The following is a 20,327-nucleotide window of genomic DNA, read 5'->3' as shown; positions in this document are numbered from 1 at the left end:
ACCTGTCTCTGTCCTCCTTAGTCCTTGTATAATGATCCCACACATCTGATCTTGTTGGGAGGAGCCGCTTCACTTTAGATGATGGAGTAGTCGCTTTAGATGGTTCAGAACTCCCTTCACATTCTTTCCTTTTGTCTCTGTTGTCAACCGGAGTTTGAAGGTCACTCTCATCTTTGTTACGGTTTTCACGATCAAGAGTTGATGACGAGTCCATCTGCTTCAACAAAATCAATAAGAACAAGTCAACACCAATTTCGATTTCAAATACAAACCGTAAGCAATTATATACAAAAAGCTAACAATTTAAGTAAACTAACAATTCAAATACAACATGTAAGCAATTCTATACAAAAAAACTAACAATTTAAGATTTAACTTGTTAAAAAAAAATTATCGAATTGAAATCAATCGGATTCGGAACAAGAAAAAGACAGAGAGAAGAGAGAAGATGAACCTGTGATTGATTGCTGGAAATGCTTGAAGGAGACGAATGGAGAGAACATCGATTATTTATAGTGAAATTAGTGACCATTTTTCTTTGATTACTTGGCTTGAATCGAGGAGCTTTTGTGGGAACTAGGGTTCTTACGCCGAAGAGAAGAGGAAAAGACAATATGTAATCAAAGAAAGCCACGATTTAACCGAGGAGACATATGTATATGTGCTTTCATTAAAGTCGGTTACGTCCGGTTTTTGATTCGGATAACGGTATAAAACCGAACCGACCCGACCTCCGAATGCTTGAAATTACAAAACCCAATCGGTATTTTTCTCACATCCATTACCGATCCGACACCGGTAATTTGGTTCGGTAAGAGGTATGGTTTTCGGTTTATGGTAATTACGCCCAGGCCTAATTATGGCTGTGATTGGTTAGTGCCAACAAAAAGTAGAGTAAAAGGGATATGGGCCCATTAAACTAGAGTAAACTTTTTCGTTGCTTTTATGGAGTGAAAATATTATCACTGGAAAAAACAAAACATGTGATAACAAAAAAATGTTTACTCCAAATGTGGTGGGTCCAGAGTAAAATGTTTTACTCCAAATCGATAACAAATATGTGAGACAAGAGGTTCCAATAGAGATTTTTATAAACATAACAAATATCTAATCTTACTAAGTTGAATTCAAAATATCTCCACCTTGGCAACTGTTGCCATGCCTTGTGTTGCTCGTTGAATGGCGTGTCTTTACGCTTCTCTATTATGGATACATATAAGCTGGTATAACTGCTCTTGCACATTCTGCACAAATCGCCTCAGCATTCAAATTAGCCAACTAGGAAGTTTCTAATTATTAAAATGTCATAAGCTTTGCTGTTGTCTCAAAAGACAGAAGCATCTCCTAACCATAGTCATTCAGATCATCAAAAAATATCCCTCCAAGCTTTGTTGGTATCTCAAACCGTTTAAGTTATTTTTTCCTAGAGTTTTTAAACCATCTGGGAAAAGAACTTATCACTGTTATCAACTTAACCAGACCTTGAGACTATGAAACGATCCCTACCCATGAGTCTAATAACTAAATTCCTTAGTTCCAGTCTTCCAGAGCATGCAAGATCTCACAAAACAAAGGGTACTAAATTAACTGCAGACCTTTGATGTAAAAGTAATAGCGCCATGTATTGAACCGAAGGTGGAAGGAAGGGTTGAATTTCTCAGAGGCTAGCTTGTGAACCAACAGAAAGATATGAGAAACTCCATAATCACAAAGTTAATCATACACAAAACTCGGTTAAGTTATTTCCACATTGCCATTACCAGAAGACGCCTCATTTATCTATTAACTCTACAGAAACCAAAACGCTGATCCTGTTCCTTATAATACAAGTAACCATTAAAACATGGAATCTCTTTATTACTTGGAGAGTAAGCGAGTCAGAGAAGAGTATCAAAAGACAGGAGAAGTACAAGTGAAGTGTTGACAAACAAGAGCCGCTACTTTCTCAGAGTTTTTCTTTCTCTTCGCCATCTCAGCTACATTTACTATTATTAGTATTATACTCTTCCCAAACTTTATCTCATCACAACTTGAAGGATTTATTTGAATCACGAGCTCAGCAAAAGCACCCCAAAATATCACAAATTTATTGTCCGTTGATCTGAAAACCGGAACCAGTTTAAGCTTCTTACCGTTTTATTAAGAGCATAGTCTGACTGTGCTGCGAAAAGCATGTTGTTGAGCTCTAGAGAAGACTTATAACCAAGCAGTACAACACATCAAGAGCACAACCACAGCCATCACTCTTAATTTCAACTCGAAGACTGCCTGTGAAACCAACAACAGCAAAGAGACACAATAATCTTTAGTTAAAGAGTTTCAGTGCATAACAAACAACGAATAGCAAATGGAGTTAGATTTTTGTTTTTTCAATAGCAGAAACAGAGTTTCCTGATTGCGTGTGCACCATCATGATCTTTTCCTTGAGCATTGAACTAGGCTCCTCCTTGATCGAGAGAGAGAACTCATAGCCATAATCAAATGCACCGAGAGAAATTAAGCTAGCAAGGATTTCACTTATTTGGGTCTCTTGAAGTTCAATGGCCCATTTAAGTTTAATAGCCCATCTAGGATTTCACTTACCAGGAAAAAATGAAAAATAAAAAATGAGAAAAGATAGCTGCTTTTTGAGCTAAGAACCGATTAATGAATCTACAATCTAAACCAATTATGACTTAAAAGCCCCTTAATTGAAAACGAGATAGATACGCGATGCTGCGAGAAGCAAAGCGGTGGTGGATTTGAGGAAGAGAACACGTTAAGACTATTCATCAGTATCGATGATTACTAACAAAACGACAGCGTTTAGTAGTTTGGTCAGATTGGATATCTTTCATTTGTTATATATCTTCAAAATGTGGCACGTCTAGATAAGACAAGAAGAGGGACATTGGATCCCGACAGTAATATGAAATGGTGGATATTGGAATCTGACTTTTTAGCACCTAAGAATAATAATCAGGCAAGAGGTGTTAAATAAAAATGATTTTCCCTCATTTTCAATATAGAAAACAATGTTCATGGAAGTTTTTGATGTTTCAAAATATATATGTTTTCATATTTTAATTTAACTTTTTACTTTATTAAATTGTGTAATCAATAATAATATATTTTATAATTGGTTAAAAAATTAATTTATATTTTAATCAAACTTTTTAAACAAAAAATTAAACTTCTTAATAACTGTAGACTTATTTAGGTGGAATATATATAAAAAGAAAGTAACTAGGTAGATGGTATAAATTCAAAAGTATTTGCACAGATGTGCATGAGGGGTATGTGAAATTACTGAAACAACCACGAGACTCGGTTGGCGCTAGGCTAGTTGGTGCAACTAGGTGCGTCTACTATTTTGAAATATTTGTCTAACGCATTGTGTCAGAGTATCGAGTAATTAGCAGTTTTTGACATTTTTGGATTCTTAGTTTTTCAGTGGATCACAATTAAACCCATCAAAAGATTAGAGGACTTTTAGATTTTAAGACGATCATAATTGAGCGATTTTTTTTTTGAATTCTTAGATTTTAACATACGTCATTTATTTGCTTGTCTTGCGTTTGTGATACAAAATTTCAAACAACCAGCTCCACGATAAAATACACTTCAGTTAATACGAGTGGGTTGCATATATGTATTAATACGAGTTTTGACAGACACTAAACATTGGGATACAATTATGCATGATTCGATTGATTACTGAAACCAACAGAACTAGTTCTTCATTATAGAAAATGCAGAAGCAGCTAGGAATCCACCCCATGAGAGAAGAACTTGACGGAGCATCTTCTCGTGCTCAAGTATGGGAGTTGTCTGATTCTGCACCACAGGATAAGATACTTAGTTGTTTGTTCCAGACTCATGACGCATGCTTGTCTTCTGTCCACCACGTACAAGTTAGTTAGTGACCTAACATGAGAACTTATCACATTTAATGCAACACCAACAAAATTGCACTGGCTAATATATCTATTGGACAGGGAATGCAGAACATCTAGCATGAATCTTGATAAAATATAGGAACACTAGATATGGTTTAAAACCGGATTTTACTGAAAGGTGAAACTGGATATGAATTTTTAAAAACAGGATATGGAGTTCTAAAACTGGATATGGAATTTTAATAACTGGATATTTTCACATATCATGTAACTTTTTTTTTATCAAAATCCGTGTAACCAATTACATTTTTTGTATTTACATTTATAATAAAAGAAATTATATTTTAGTTATATTTTAGTGTTATATTTAAGAAAAAAAATAAAATGTTTAATATCTGTGGTAAAAGAAAACATCAACTAATATAAAACGGAGTAATAGTTAACAAATTTGAAATCATGTGTGCGGCGATGACTTACACTAGGAATCCTAGTAAGTAAACTATAATAAACCAATCTGAAATCATGTGTGCGATCTGTAATTCCATAAATGATTAGACCATATGCACACAGACTACATGTAATGAGTGGTTCGGTGGTATAATCATGATTAAGACTACTAACTAAATTAGTGACCTACACAGACTCTGCATAGCCGGCGTCCTCACATGGGCAACTTTATTAAAAGTCTCACATGGACACTGTCTCCTGTCTTGTCACACTAGGCTTTGTCCCTCCACCACTTCCCCAGTTTATATATACCAAAACCTCAAACCCTTTCGACTCAGATCACACTCACTTTAAACCAAAAAATCTCAAACCTCTCTGATGGATCTCCGGTTACCATCTAAGGTTCTTGAGCACATCTTCTCCTTCGTTGACTCCAACGAGGATCGAAACTCTGTTTCTTTGGTCTGCAAGTCATGGTTCGAGACCGAGCGGCTAACTAGAAAAAGGGTCTTCGTCAGAAACTGTTACGCGGTCACTCCCGCGGCGGTTGCACGGCGGTTCCCGGGGATGAGGTCTCTGACTCTTAAAGGGAAGCCTCACTTCGCCGACTACAACTTGGTTCCTGACGGTTGGGGTGGTTACGCTTGGCCGTGGATTGAGGCTATGGCGGAGAAGAGCCCGTCTCTTGAAGAGTTGAGGTTGAAGAGGATGGTTGTGACTGATGAATGCTTGGAGAAGATCGCTGCTTCTTTCAAGGACTTTAAGGTTCTTGTGTTGACTTCTTGTGAAGGTTTCTCTACTGATGGTCTTGCAGCCATTGCAGTAGCTTGCAGGTTCGGTTCAAAACACACAAATAACCTCTCTTCTTTATTTTGGATAATTCAGATTATTTAATAAAAATATTTAGATATTTTAGAATAATTTTGCTTAATTCCGGTATATTTTAATATTTTTTAAATATTTTAAGTATTTTTAATATTTTTAATAAAAAATTTAAATATATATATATATATATATATTTGGTTTTTCAGTTCAATTATTTTAGATATATAAATATAGGAACGGCTTGAACATTTGATGATTCGTCCAATTTCAATTCGGGTTTTTACAAGTTTCATAACTAACAACTTTTGGTTTCTTCTTGTCTGAATTTAAAAAAAAAACAGGAACCTGACAGAGCTGGAACTGCGAGAGTGCATAGTTGAAGATCTTGGAGGAGACTGGCTTAGCTACTTCCCAGAGACTTTGACTTCTCTAGTCTCTCTTGACTTCTCTTGTTTAGACTCAGAGGTTAAACTCTCAGACTTGGAGCGTCTGGTGAGCAGGTCTCCAAACCTCAAGTCTCTCAAGCTGAATCGTGCTGTGAGTCTAGACGCTCTCGGGAGCTTGCTTCGTCTAGCTCCACAGCTGGTTGAGCTTGGCACAGGTTCTTTCTCAGATAAGCTGGATCAAGAAGCGGTTTCAAAGTTAGCACAAGTTTTTACAGAGTTGAAGGAGCTGAAGAGTTTGTCTGGTCTTTGGGATGTCCTCCCTGAGTATATTCCACTTCTCTACTCTGTTTGTCCTGGTCTTACCTCGTTGAACTTGAGCTATGCTACTGTGCAAATGCCTGATCTTGTCGAGCTTCTTAGTCGATGTTCCAACTTGCAGAAGCTATGGGTGAGTATCAATGTATCATGCATTCCTGCAATTCATTATTTTTTCTTGGAATTTCTAAATCATATTTTTAAATTATTTGATTATTTTATAGTTAAATAGAGTTAAAATAGATAAATATATAAATTATAATACATAAATTCGGGTATTTATTCGGTTTTCGGTTCTGTTTTTTTTGGTTCTAGAGATATAAGATCCATTCGGAATGGTTTTCAGTTTGGTTCGGATATTTGGTTTTTGGTTCTGTTTTTTTTTTGTTCTAGAGATATAAGATCTGGAATGGTTTTCCGTTTGGTTCTTCGGTTCCGGATAAACATGCCATGCCTATTTACTATGTTGGTTTTTTACTACTAAATGAGACGTTTTCTCACAGGTAATGGACCTGATAGAGGACAAAGGTCTCGAAGCTGTTGCCTCGTCTTGTAAGGAGCTGCGAGAACTAAGGGTGTTTCCATCTGGAGCTGATGTCGATGAAACAAATGTAGCTATGACTGAACAAGGTCTGGTCTCTGTGTCTGAAGCCTGTCCAAATCTTGAATCTGTTCTCTACTTTTGCGCCCAGTTTACAAACGCAGCTTTGGCTACCATAGCAAAAACCCGTCCAAATCTCAAATGCTTTCGCCTCTGTGTGATAGAGCCATTTGCTCCTGATCACAAAACACATCAGCCACTTGACGAAGGATTCAAAGCGATAGTTGAGAGCTGCAAAGACCTTCAACGTCTCTCTGTCTCTGGTCTCCTCACTGACAAGGCCTTTGAATACATTGGTACACATGGCAAGAAGCTTAGGATGCTATCAATAGCGTTTGCTGGAGACAGTGACTTGATGCTACATCATTTGCTGTCTGGATGTGAGAGTTTAAACAAGCTAGAGATAAGGGATTGCCCTTTTGGAGACACTGCTCTGCTTGAAAACGCTGCGAAGCTAGAAACCATGCGGTCCCTTTGGATGTCGTCTTGCGGTGTTAGTTTCGGTGCTTGCAAGCTCATGAGTGAGAAAATGCCAAAGCTAAATGTTGAAGTCATTGATGAACATACTCCAGAGACAAGACCTGACAGCTCAGCAGTTGAGAAGATATACATTTACAGAACACTCGCGGGACCGAGACTGGACATGCCTGAGTTTGTGTGGACAATACACAAGAATCCAGAGATTGGAGTTTCACATCTAGCCATAGAGTAAACTCGATGTTTCAAGAGTTTCACCTCTATTTATCATTAATGTTTGTTGTCTCAACTAAAATGTTGGTATCATCAGCAATATAAGCATTTCAATAGCTTTGTAATATGTTAAGCAAATCTTGTGTCTTTGTATTAAGTTTGGAATAAAAATTTCTCACTTAATAAGATTTACTAGGTAATATGCCCGGAATGAGATATTTTACCAAATATAATTGTTTACATTATATTGAGATGGAGAAATTTATACTATGTAAATATTTACATTACATTATGTATTTATATATATTTTAATAATATAAAAATCTTAACAAAATGAATAATAAGGATGAATCGTTAGTTTTTAAGACCGTCTCCAGTATACTTTTTTATTTTTGTCTCTACAGAGAAATTCTATAATATAGATGAGTTCTTCTCTATTTTTTTTAATTTTTTTCTCTAAAAATGAATATTCTTATAAGATTCTTTTTATTTTAAAATTAACAGATTTTACTTATGAATATTATAAATTGATCCATTCATTGTACTTTTGTTTTTTTTCATTAAAATTCAGTATTATTTAAACTAAACAATTTACTCCAGAAAGACACAATGCAATACAAAATAAATTAAAATAAAATAGACATTATCTAACCATCAATATTATTATATTTGACTATAAATGACTAATTATGCATTCCAAATGAGAAATGAAAATTTTATCAAAATTGTTGGGAGTATTTTAAATAATTAATATTTAGGTTGTGTTACAAAAATATTTAGGTTGAACTTAAATATGTAATCAATATGAAAAATCTATGTGGAACTTTTAATAATAAAATGTTTATTTTAATTTTGGCTAGATATAAAACTTTAAATACCATTTGTTAAGTAAAATTTTCTTCTATAATAGAAAACTATTATTATTATGTAAACAAAAAACTGTATTGTTATATGTAAAGAGAAATTAGATTTCTACATAGACATATGTTTTAGTTATAATTAAAAAAAAATAAGGAATATTTTATAAATAAAAAGTATGTCTGTATTATAAAGGAATGTTATTTTTACCTCTATCACCTATATTTCATGATATACTCTCGGGTAGGATTCAGACTCGAATAGGGAACTGCAGATCCAAAAGAATCTAATATATAATTTACCATTGACCGAGACCCAAATATCACATGTATTTCATGAGTCGATTTTGGTTTTGTTTTCCAGGTCTGGTAAATGTCCATGCCTAGAATGTTATATAAGAGAGTATATACAAAATCTTAAATAAACTAATTGATAAATTATACTTTGACAAAGTGATTCACAATATTTTTGTTTCAGTCCAAAGGACTACAAAGAGAGTTAGTTTGATCAAGACATACAACTCTTGAGCCAAGTTATTACAAAGACAACAACTCAACCAAACTACATATCCAAAAATTATAGATGGATATTTCTTTCTATTCCTTCACACTGCACATGTTTTGTTATTATATAATCTTGTTGTTGATTTGTTAGTCGATAGAACTGTGTGTTCGGAACTTTAAAAGTCTTAAATTTATCGTTGGATTAGTTTTTATTCTTTATATGATTTTCTTAAGATGATGAGTTGTTATATTTTTAGTGCTCATGTTTTCTTAATCGATATGTGTTCTTGTTTAGTAATAGAGTTTATATAGTTTAATAATTCTTTTTTAAAATATCACTAGATTCTGATCCATCCTCTAAAAGAGCAGATATATATTTTGTTTTACATTTTTGAGAAATTTAATCTTTATATTTGTGTTATTTTTTAATCATATTTGTGTCTAATATTAATTTAATTTAATTTAGTTTTTAGTAACTATATTAAATATGTCAAATTGCATAACTATATACTTGTGACATATGCATATCAAAAATAATTTTTAAACTTTATTCCTAAAGTTTGCAACATATTATATTTTCTTAATAGTTACTTAAAATAAGTCATACCTAAAAAACCCGACTCGGTATCAACTCGAAAAAACAAAATCTCATATTCTATTAGTCTTGGCTATATATTCGAGCGATTCTTAAAGTGTCATATCCGGAAACTAACATCAAATCCAACCCGCACTGAAAATCAAAGAATTTTTTTTTTTTTAATGTTTGATAAAAATCATTTTAATATATTCGGTTATATATATATATATGAGTTAATGTGTTTCTCACTAACTTTAAGTAAAATCACATTTAATAAATATTTTTTATCGAATAACCAATTTAAATCCCATTAAACTAAAACATGCCATCCTCACCGTTTAGAATAACTATTAAGCATAAGAACATTATGCATGCATGAGTAGTGAGGTCCCATATTGATTATCATGCATAAGATCTTTTCACTCGTCTCTTCATAAGTATATATTTTTATAAATAATACTTCCATAATAATATCAAATAGTTTTAGTAATCCTAAATTTACTTCCCAAAATATACTTTGTAGATCATAAATTTAAATTTATTATATTTACCATATAATTAGGAACCAAATAGTAGGGGTGGACGGTGTGGAAATCCGGAATTTTAAAGATATGCGTGATCCGATCCCCACGTACAAGTAATTGATTTTTCTATTCGATTCAATCTGTGATCTTCTAGATATTCAGTGTTACGGATATCCAGAAAATAGTATATTTTACTGGATATTGATTCGATCCATCGATCCGGTAAAAAATAATTTTAATTATTTTTTGAAAATATTAAATGAAAAGGAAAAAAAAAAATATAAAATAATAATATTTCATTACAAATTATTAAAAACAACATACTTTTAAAAATTTAATGATCAAATAATTAGTTTAATGGATAAAATAACTAATAATATATAGAGATATAAATTATAAAATTATATATAATTTTATATATACATGTATATGTATATGTACATTATGGATCAGAACGAATATCCGTTTATTTTTAAATAAGTATTTGTGATTTATTCCTTATTTGACGGATATTAAATTTTATTATTTTATTGAATTCGTAAATTTACGGATATCCGGATTTTTCAGATCGAATTGAAACGAATAAAATGTTGAATCAAATTTTACGGATATTTTCCCACCTCTACCAAATAGGAGTTCAATAATTATTTTTTGTTGCCATAAACGTAACCCGTAAAATAGAAGTTTAATTGGGTATGGAAGGTGGTTACGTTTTTTAATAGGAATATGGTTTTGTTTGTTTTAAAGATACAGTTATATATTATGTTATGTAGTTAATATTTTAGATTCAGTAATATTTTTAAGTTTAACATAACCTTTTTAACCGGTTATGACCCAGTTTTAATAGAATTGACATAACAATAAATAAATTTGATTTCTGATAATTTAGATTTTAATGAAACTTTTACTATATCATTAGAGAGAATTATGACATTGAGAACCAAAATTATTTCATGTGGTTTACATTATTATATATTTATTTTCATTATTAATAATTTCATTAATTTTTTATATATAAGATTAATTTTTTTTTTGGTTTTACATTATAATTATTTTATTTAATTATTTATTATCTTAATTTTATTTGTTTTTCAAAATTAGTAAGATAAGAAATTAAAATTGAAACTAAAATCTAAATTAAATTATTTAGTTACTTTTATGTTAATAATTACATGCACATGTTTGGAATGAATAGATAAGGGCACCGGTCGCACGGCTATTAAAAGCTCATCGTTTTCTCCGCTGTCTCGTTTTGGTTCTGACGACAACTTCCAATTTCAACTTTTAATCACCTTCACAAAGCTTATAAACTTTAGCTTTTCTTTTTTTTGAACAATAAACTTTAGCTTTTCTCTATTAAGATTACACATTAACCCTTTCTTCAGCATCATCTCCATCCCAAACTAATATACTTCTTGTCAATCAAAACCAAATGAATCTCCTGTAAATACTCCAAGTCCGATAATCTTTGATCAAAAGTCAAGGAGAAGGAACCAAAAATTTCTGATTTTGATTGGTAAAGAAAAAGCTGAAGAAAATCAGAACATTGTAGTATTTGAGCCCTTCTTTCAAATAATTCCACTAGTTAAAGGGGACATTGTAATAAGGAAGATTTTTAAGATTTTCTGGAAAATTTAGATTGTCGTTAAGATCATCTTTCCAATCATTTGGTGCAATGATTTTATGGATTTTGAAGGTAGAATAAGCGGCACATCAGTGTGGTTTTCGTTTAGATAAAAGTGTTTGAAAAACACCGAATCCGTAATTTCCAAAATGGTTTAAAAGAATAACACAGTTTTATCTTTATTACGTGGTTTGAAGAAATTATTTTTCCAAAAATATTTTTGAACATTTAAAATGGATCATTGTTTACAAAAAATATTTTTCAATATTTATAATATTTTGGTAGGTGTGTTTTTAGAAATATCCAGAGAGAATGTTTTGGGAATCTCCTTCAGAATAATCTGTGAATTATTCAAAGGTTTTGAAACATTTTTAGAGGTCTAACTTTCTGTTGAAATTATTTTTGAAGTGACCTCGTTAGATTTTGAAATAGCTTGAGAAGTTAAGTTTTTGGAAGATTCTCTCGACTCTTGTTTTGAAAAACTGAGCTCGAAAGCCTTTCGTAATTGTAACATTTGATTCATGATAGTTTCTGGTATTTGAAGAGATTTTGGGGTGGTTGATATTTCTTCCTTTTTTAGCATTCTTTTTTTTTGTAACTGAGATTCAAAGTTATGTTTTTGGGTGAGCATTTTTTTGTTAGGGTTTTTCTGAGATTAGTTCAGAGGAAATTTCTTTGCCTTTGTCAATCATCTTTTTCGGAGGCATTGTACCTGTTTTGGAGAAATTCTCGCGTCAAGAAATCTGAGACAAAGTTTGAATCTCACTATATAAATTCAATTTCAAAATCGAAAATACTCAAAATCACTTGCCATTTTGCAAAAATCTGTTTTGATGCAAGTTTTTTTACATCTTTTTGTAAAACATCTTTAGCACTTTTGCAATCAATTCTTAAAAGAATTTTATTTATTTAAAAGATTGCTTTGAAATTTTTGAATACATAAAACTATACTTAAATTTTCCTTTTTGATAGTAGAATAGTTTTGTAACGCTCCGACCCGCCCACGGCTAATGGGCCACCCACGCCCGCTCTCTCGGCCCGTGGGCCCCATCCCATCCGACGGTCGGCCGTTAATTTTTCCAAGGCTCGAAATCATTGTTTACTGACCCTGCAATCACCACCCGACCTTTCCCCGTGCTTTGGCCTCACTAACACGGTATCGCGAATCACTTCCCGATAGGTCACTCATCCTTTCACTACTCCAGCCCAAGCACGCTTAACTCTGAAGTTCTAAACAGATATGTGACGGAAAAGGTAAGTCAACTTTGGTGACATAGGTAGCCAAATCAATTCTCTTAAACCTTTTCACATATCACAACTCGGGATGTTACAATTCACCCCCTCCAAAAGAACGCAACGTCCTCGTTGCGTCCCACGACAGGTCTCAATACGCCTCTCAGGTCAGAACTGAGACGGCTAACCAGCTCTGATACCACTTGTAACGCCCGACCCGCCTACGGCTAATGGGCCACCCATGCACGCTCTCTCGGCCCGTGGGCCCCATCCCATCCGACGGTCGGCCGTTAATTTTTCCAAGGCTCGAAATCATTGTTTACTGACCCTGCAATCACCACCCGACCTTTCCCCGTGCTTTGGCCTCACTTACACGGTATCGCGAATCACTTCCCGATAGGTCACCCATCCTTTCACTACTCCAGCCCAAGCGCGCTTAACTCTGGAGTTCTAAACGGATATGTAACGGAAAATGTAAGTCAACTTTGGTGACATAGGTAGCCAAATCAATTCTCTTAAGTCTTTTCACATATCACAACTCGGGATGTTACAAGTTTTTTTTGGGTGTTATTCCAATCTGAAGATGTAAACTGGACAATACTTTCACGGCCATCTAAATTCTTTTTTTAAGAATACCCCTATATCCTACATCTGAAGCGTCTGTCTGTACGATTTTTTCTAAATCCGGATCTGCTATATGCAGACATGGGATTTCTAAGACCTGTTTTTTAATCCTTTGAACTATTTCGTTATGTTCTTTTGTCCATGGAACTGTGTTTTTCTTTAAACGACTATGTAAAAGTTTAGCTATCCTATTAATATTAGGACAAAAATCTAGAACATTATTGAGACTTTCAAGGAACCTTTGTAATTGAGTTTTATCAATAATTTTTGTCTGAAATTTTGTTTTCAAATCCTAAAGATCTTTCAATAGGTATTATCATATTGTGATATGTAATGACCTACAAATCTTATCTTAGTTTGAAAAAGAGACATTTTTGTTTTGGAAACAAGTAGACCATTTTTCCTCGCAACATAGTAAATGTCTTGAGATTTTTAAAATGTTCACCAATAGAATTTGAAAATATTAGTATACCATCAATATATACAATGTCCACCCGTCCGAGACCAGGAAATAAAAATCAACATAACTTTATCCGGACCTTACAGTGGATTCACTCATCAATGCAACATCGAGAACATGGAATTCACAGGTAATTTGAACACTGATAGATCCTCAAGACGTGAAGTTAATTGAAAGTATACCCTTGGGTCGAACTCAGACAGCAGACCGTGATGGATGGCATTTTACTATTAATGGGAGATACACGGTTAAATCTGGATATCAAGTGGAACGAGTGTACCCGGACAAAGAGAAAATGTCACAAGAGTATGGTCCGTCGGTCACTCCTTTGAAGTCATTTTCCTGGAAAGTCCGTTGCCCACCTAAGATGAAGCATATTTTATGGCAATTGATCTCATGATGTATAGCGGTTAAGACAATTTTTTTGAATGTCCACCGACGGTTCAGGTTTGGGCAAGATGTGGAGCACCTGAGGAAACTATAAATCATGTATTTTTTGAATGTCCACCGACGGTTCAGGTTTGGGCACTCTCACAGGTACCATCGAATCAAGAAATTTTTCCAACGCAATCACAGTTTACAAATATGTATTACTTATTTTGGAGAGTTTCACCGATATTGGAAGATTATCACTTAGCATGGATTTTATGGTATATATGGAAAGGAAGAAATAATAAAGTATTTAGTGAGTTGGATATTGACCCTCAAGACACACTCAAATTGACAGAAACAGAGTCCTTACTATGGGCCGAGGCACAACTCTCAATCATACATGGAACCGATCAACCTGGGGTACCAGCAGAAAGGATAGTACCGTCTATCCCAGGCAGATGGTGTTTTACGGATGGTTCATTGAAAGAGCAAGAGTTCTATTCTGGATAAGGGTGGTATAGTACTCTGTAAGGTTTTGAAGGTTTAATGGGAGCGAGGAATACAAGAGCGAGTCAGTCACCACTTCATTCGGAGATAGAGGTTCTTATTTGGGTAATGAAATGTATGAGGAATCTAAGACAGTTTAATGTCACATTTGCAACGGATTATTCTTAGTTGGTGAAGATAGTTTCGGAACCAGAAGAATGGTCAGCCTTTGCAAGTTATCTGGGGGATATAAAGATGTTGAAGACAAGTTTCAACAGCTCAGAGCTCATTCATATACCACGGACGCAGAACTCAAGGGCGGGCAATTTTGCACGGAGTGCAAGAAAACAACCGTCTTTTGTTGTCCATATGGATACGGAGCTACCAGTTTAGTTTGTAGAGTCTATATGAATCTGTTTATTTTGTTACCAACAAAAAAAATACAATGCAAAATTTTGAATAGTCAAAAAATATATCATTCGTGATTCTTTGAAATTCAGAAGGTGCATCTTTTTAAACTAAACTAGTGGTATGCCGGTGCTACGCGCCGGGTTCATATATTTTATTCTTAAATAAATTTATAATTTATTTTATGATCTTAGTAAAAAAATATTTTTAAAATATGAAGATGAAAATATGTTAAAAAAGAATAATATTTTTTCGATCCATTTGATAGAGGTTAACGACAGTAGTGTATTATTTTATTTTGAAGTTGATTAGTTCAAAGTGGAATAGCATAAATAGCTGTAACTGATTGCTTTAATAAAAGTAGAATAAAAAGTCATTAGCCGTAACAAAGTTAATTTAATTGAAATTTAAACATAAACTAAAGTTGATGTTTGAGAAAGAAAAAAACATTTATATATTTTGTTTGAAAATTAGTATGAAAATCGAAAGCGTTATGTAAATGAAACTGAAAATTTGAACATAAGAAACCCTTATAAATTGTAATAATGTTAAATCATAGATGTATGAAGTCATTGATCAAAGCAACGGAAATGAAAAATATGACTTCAAGTAAAAGAACATAGATAGATTCTATTGTTGTAATTTCCTAAGCTAGTGTAATTTTTAATGTTGGATTGTTGTGAATAACATTTACTTTTTTGGTAAAATGTTATTATTTATACCATTTTTGAAATTTTCACATGCAGGCGACTAAAATATACGAACCCGGCGACCTCGTTGGAAGAGAAAAGCAGTCAATCATGGATCAGGCAGTCAAGAACAACATGAAGACCCGATGAATAACATTTACTTTATTCAACATCAGCTAGCAAAAGTACAACCACGAAGCTAGTTAAGAGAGAAAACCAAGTTGTGAAAAAAATACGCTTCGGGCCCTTTATCGGTAGTTATTCATTTTTTTCTAATGTTTTATTATTGTGGAACTTGATCAGCTCGATAATGGCGTTATTGTATCGACATTTGTCAGTTATTGAGATTATTGAGTACAAGTTGGTGAGTTGCTTTGAAATGGATAGACTGGGCTGGAAGCAGCTGGTGTTTTCTTTGTGGTTTGTTGAGTGTGTTAAGGTCCTTGTATATATGACAGAAGCTGGGTTTTGTTAATTACTTAACTAACATTCGATCATGTGAGCTATATCGGTGTGGGGAGAATGTGTGAGTTGTGATTCTTTTCTAAGAAAAAGCAATTTGTTAATCTGGTGGGGATCATCGATGAATTTACTTTGGTAAAGGTCAAGTGCTTACTTGCAAACTATTTCGATTAAGAAACTTATTTTGACAGCAGTACAATCGTGATTAAATTGTCATTTGAAAAAAGAAACTGAAGTACCCCACATTTCAAAAATAGACCTTTGAAGATTATTAAACGGAATAATGCCTAATGAGAAGACCATCGATAAACACTTAATCGAAGTTGTTAAATTTCAGGCACATCAATGATCAAACATAGAAATAATACCCTCAGAGCAGAGAAGATGTTTTATTTACATCAAAAAGTCATGAAGATAATTAATCTATCTGACACTTGAGTTCAAGCTCTGGGTTCCTTAGTTGTGACCAACACTCCAAATGCAACATACATGTAATTATTAGTCAGTCAGTGCCTTTTTCCAAAGGACACAACTTCCTTCCGTGGTGCGACCTCGCTTGTGTTCCTCCTATCATCAGAGCTGTTACTTGGTTCAGTGGCCTCACCTCTTCCACAACACTATTAGCATCACACACACCATGGTTGACGACACTGCTCTTAGGGCCATCATTACAGAGTTATCAAATTAACTATAATAATTACAGATTGATCAAAAGGTGCTATAATAATAATAAAATGGAGAAGACGGAAGTCTAGTCCAGAATCTCAAAGAAAAAGTTAAAAAAAGAACCAGTGAAGAAACCCTCAGAAGATGCCAAAAATCTACATCAATGGTTCCTCTAAAACTTCCATGGTAAGTAACCCAAGAAGGAGCGCCAGTTTCTCACCGTTACAGATTACTAAAACTTTCATCACTGGGAATCTTGACATAGTTTCAGAAACATATCAAACTAACTTCTAAAAAAACAAATTAAAAATCATAGCGCTTTTAAAATGTATCTAGTGACTTCAAATTTTAGCTCAAGTGTTGAGCGACATAACTATGTTTGGTCGACAACCTACCGCTACTATCTAACAAATCTGTGGAGTGAACGAAATAGATGATGCTTTTTTTCCTCTTCGAGTGTCCGGACCCTTCTTCGTCACATATGGAACAGATGCGATCTGTATGCATGCTGGCCAATCAAAACAAAGTTAAAGACAATTACTTTGAACATAGTACAACAACAAAGCCAGATTAACACTTACTGAAAAGACATGGATGAACCTGAGACTTGTTCTGGACTCTGACATCCTAAAGAACAGCGTCGTCGTCAAGCAACTTCTCGTTATTACACGAAAGACACAGAAGTTTGACCATACATGCTTTCTACACATTCCCAAAACAAAAATCTTGTAATAACAAAGCCTTCTTCTCTTTTCCGACAAGATAAAAAAAAAGAGCTTTACCAAGAAATGTGGCGATGACCCACTACAAGAAATATGCTCATTGTTAGCATGGGTTATATGCTATGTTAGGGGTTTGATAGCATTTTCATAAATGCTATGTATACGGCAGCAATCATAGATCTCCCTCTATGATAGCATTTTTTTGGTATGTTACGATAGGTTCATATACAATAGCATTTACTTGAATGATATTATTTAATTTACTATAGCACCTCTATTTTTGTCGGAAGCTGAATATAATTCGTATCTTGTGCTATAATAGATCAAATTAAGCCATATTTTGGAGCCGAGCCGAGCCATATATCATTATCATATTTATTTTGTATCAATTGGATTTATATTAAACATATTAAAAATATTCATAAAATGATTTTATATATTATCACAAGTGTTAGTACAAACATGAAAGCTTTATGTTTTTGAGACAAATATATCTAAACTAATGACATCTACAAAAAGCTTTTTACCAAGACTTTGGTTGTTGATGGCAACGAACTACCTCTTCTTTTCATAAGAATCGGGACCTGCGTTAGTGATGGCAAAGTGTGGCACCACTCCGCATAGTCCTGCCCCGCCACGGTATTAGTTTGTTGCGGATCTTATCAGCTTATCGGTCCTTGAACCGTCTGCTCAGCATCTCATCAGATTCATCAAGACTCAAAAGCTTAATAGCTCTGGTACGTAGACTTCTCCTCTTAATCATGTCACATACACGCCCGTCCCATACACAACATGGACACCATTTTCCAGCTTCCTAATGGACTTCACCAACGCTCTTCCCACCAATACAGATGGTGAAGCTGAACCTGGCTTAAGTTATTCTCAACACGCCTTGTGCTCAGTTTCAGTTTCTCTGATACAAAGCTTCCAACAATGACCTACGTAAAAAACCACCCGAACCAAAATCAGTATATTGAAGACTCTATGAAGTAACTCAACTATAAAAGGTTAGAGAAATGGAGTAACCTGGACTTGTGACCTAGCAACTAGCATTCCAGCAACAAAGCCCACAATACAACCATCAGGACCAACAAGATGCACGTTCTGCTCAAAGTACCATTACTCTCAGTATTCAAGAAAGAACCTGACATAGCAATGATATCAAATAGCCCCTGCAAATTCACATCACAAGACCCTAATCAGATAAACAATCCAGAAAAGTACCGCACAAGGACATAAAAATGTTATAGCCCCTGCAAATACAGATCACAAGACCCTAATCAGATAAACATTCTAGCAAAAGTACCGCACAAGGACATAAAATGTTATAAATCATACGTAACAACTCCAGTAGGAATGTTTAGATCCTTGGAGTGAAGAAGTACCACACTAGACAGCTCCTGAAGCTGAGAGAATACTAAACTCGAGTAGTCCTTGATATGAGGTGTCAACAATGTTTCTGCTCCTCCTGCTCACACACATTAACTGTAAGTAGTGATCAAAAAAGGGTATCAAGAAAACAAAAAGAGAATACAGACAAGACCAGAAGTATCTTCGAGTTCAGTTTCTGTTTAGTAAGATTGTCTGCTGCTGCAACTCCTGATTAGACATAAAGTTTGGATCTTTCTTGACTATGCAACCCAAAGGAGCAATAAATACAACAAGATTCATCTAACGCTTACCTGCAAGCCAGAAGACGATGAGACAAGAAGGCATGAGAGAAAGACAACAGAGACCAACAAGAGCACCTAACAATAACTTCATAGGTCTTAGTTTAATCCCAACGATATTGTTGAACTCTGCAACATTAAAGTGAAGAACCAAAGGTATCAAAATACAATAAGCATATCAAACAAATAAAAAAAAAAGTTGATACCTTTAGCAGAAGAAGCTTGAATCTGGTCATCAGATTCTTGAAGAAATGTGTACTTTGATTCCCGTGGGCCTATCACAAACACAAAAGGAGACGAGGAGGAGAGGAGCTGTTGTGACGAGGATGAGATTCTGGTAACATCAACACTACCACCACTCACTCACAAAAGAAGGGAGATTTCTACCATAGAATCAATCAGAAACCCTTAAAATGAAAACCCATATGAGCAGATATAGGAATTTCTGTGTTCCAATAGATGGGATTGAATCCGACGAGGGCAAATCGAAAACCCGAAACGTCTTGGAAGAAGAACCACTCCATCATCTGTTTATTTTCTGTAAAAAAAATTAGGGTTTCAAGATGGAGAAATCGAAGAAGCTTGACTTGAACAGAGACTTGGTTTTCGCAGAGAGAGAGAGAGAGAGAGAGAGAGAGAGAGAGAGAGAGAGAGAGAGAGAGAGAGAGAGAGAAGAGAGAGAGAGAGAGAGAGAGAGAGAGAGAGAGAGAGAGAGAAGAGAGAGAGAGAGAGAGAGAGAGAGAGAGAGAGAGAGAGAGAGAGAGAGAGAGAGAGAGAGAGAGAGAGAGAGAGAGAGAGAGAGAGAGAGAGAGAGAGAGAGAGAGAGAGAGAGAGAGAGAGAGAGAGAGAGAGAGAGGAGAGAGAGAGAGAAGAGAGAGAGAGAGAGAGAGAGAGAGAGCAGAGAGAGAGAGAGAAGAGAGAGAGAGAGAGAGAGAGAGAGAGAGAAGGAGAGAGAGAGAGAGAGAGAGAGAGAGAGAAGAGAGAAGAGAGAGAGAGAGGGACAGAGAGAGAAATTACCAAAGGAGGAGACTAGGGGATAGGTACGGTGGTGACGAGGATGAGACGAGATAGACGGAGACAAGGTGGAGATGACAGACAGATAGGAGAGGACGGTGGTGATGGTCGTGGAGGTAATTGGGTGAGGACTGTGTCGCTGGAGAAGAGAGAACGATAGGGTTCAATTGATTTTTTTTTGTCTCTGTTTTTATTTTTTGTGAAGACTAATTTTTACACCATTATACAGAAATTGTATTCAAGTATAGAGGGAAGTTATTATTTTCTCGGCGCTTCTCTAATTTTCACTTAAG

The 20,327-nt window shown here is 34.6% G+C and overlaps 1 protein-coding gene, 1 long non-coding RNA gene, 1 other non-coding gene and 1 pseudogene across 8 annotated transcripts; 1 reads left to right on the top strand and 3 right to left on the bottom strand.

The window, feature by feature from the left end:
- The window catches only part of LOC130509793 (putative F-box/FBD/LRR-repeat protein At4g03220), a 46,600-nt pseudogene that overhangs the window by 21,421 nt on the left and 4,852 nt on the right, over window positions 1-20,327 (bottom strand).
- On the top strand, window positions 4,627-7,330 carry LOC108844102 (GRR1-like protein 1). Its single transcript, XM_018617311.2, has 3 exons — window positions 4,627-5,158; window positions 5,492-5,984; window positions 6,355-7,330. Exons 1-3 carry the CDS (start codon window positions 4,704-4,706, stop codon window positions 7,162-7,164), a joined length of 1,758 nt encoding a protein of 585 aa, XP_018472813.1. The 5' UTR covers window positions 4,627-4,703; the 3' UTR covers window positions 7,165-7,330.
- On the bottom strand, window positions 16,761-16,881 carry LOC130510314 (small nucleolar RNA snoR130). The gene has a single exon (XR_008943991.1). It is a non-coding gene; the product is annotated as a small nucleolar RNA snoR130 (small nucleolar RNA).
- On the bottom strand, window positions 17,767-20,227 carry LOC130509842 (uncharacterized). 6 transcript variants are annotated; one of them, XR_008943780.1, is made up of 7 exons: window positions 20,038-20,227; window positions 19,227-19,558; window positions 19,033-19,149; window positions 18,889-18,949; window positions 18,689-18,818; window positions 18,377-18,522; window positions 17,767-18,288 (listed from the first exon to the last, which is right to left on the bottom strand). It is a non-coding gene; the product is annotated as an uncharacterized LOC130509842 (long non-coding RNA). The 6 variants fall into 6 exon arrangements; XR_008943781.1 differs by having other exon boundaries at window positions 18,736-18,818; XR_008943778.1 differs by having other exon boundaries at window positions 18,894-18,949.

Source organism: Raphanus sativus, chromosome 3 (genome assembly GCF_000801105.2).
Source record: "Raphanus sativus cultivar WK10039 chromosome 3, ASM80110v3, whole genome shotgun sequence".
Lineage (NCBI taxonomy): Eukaryota > Viridiplantae > Streptophyta > Magnoliopsida > Brassicales > Brassicaceae > Raphanus > Raphanus sativus.
The sequence above is the reverse complement of the archived record's forward strand: the minus strand, read 5'-3'. Positions and strand labels throughout refer to the sequence as shown.

Coding starts and splice junctions, on each gene's coding strand:
- LOC108844102 (XM_018617311.2), top strand. CDS start 4,704: ATGGATCTCCGGTTACCATCTAAGGTTCTTGAGCACATCTTCTCCTTC. Junction 5,159..5,491: donor GCCATTGCAGTAGCTTGCAG/GTTCGGTTCAAA, acceptor AAAAAAAAACAG/GAACCTGACAGAGCTGGAAC. Junction 5,985..6,354: donor CCAACTTGCAGAAGCTATGG/GTGAGTATCAAT, acceptor GTTTTCTCACAG/GTAATGGACCTGATAGAGGA.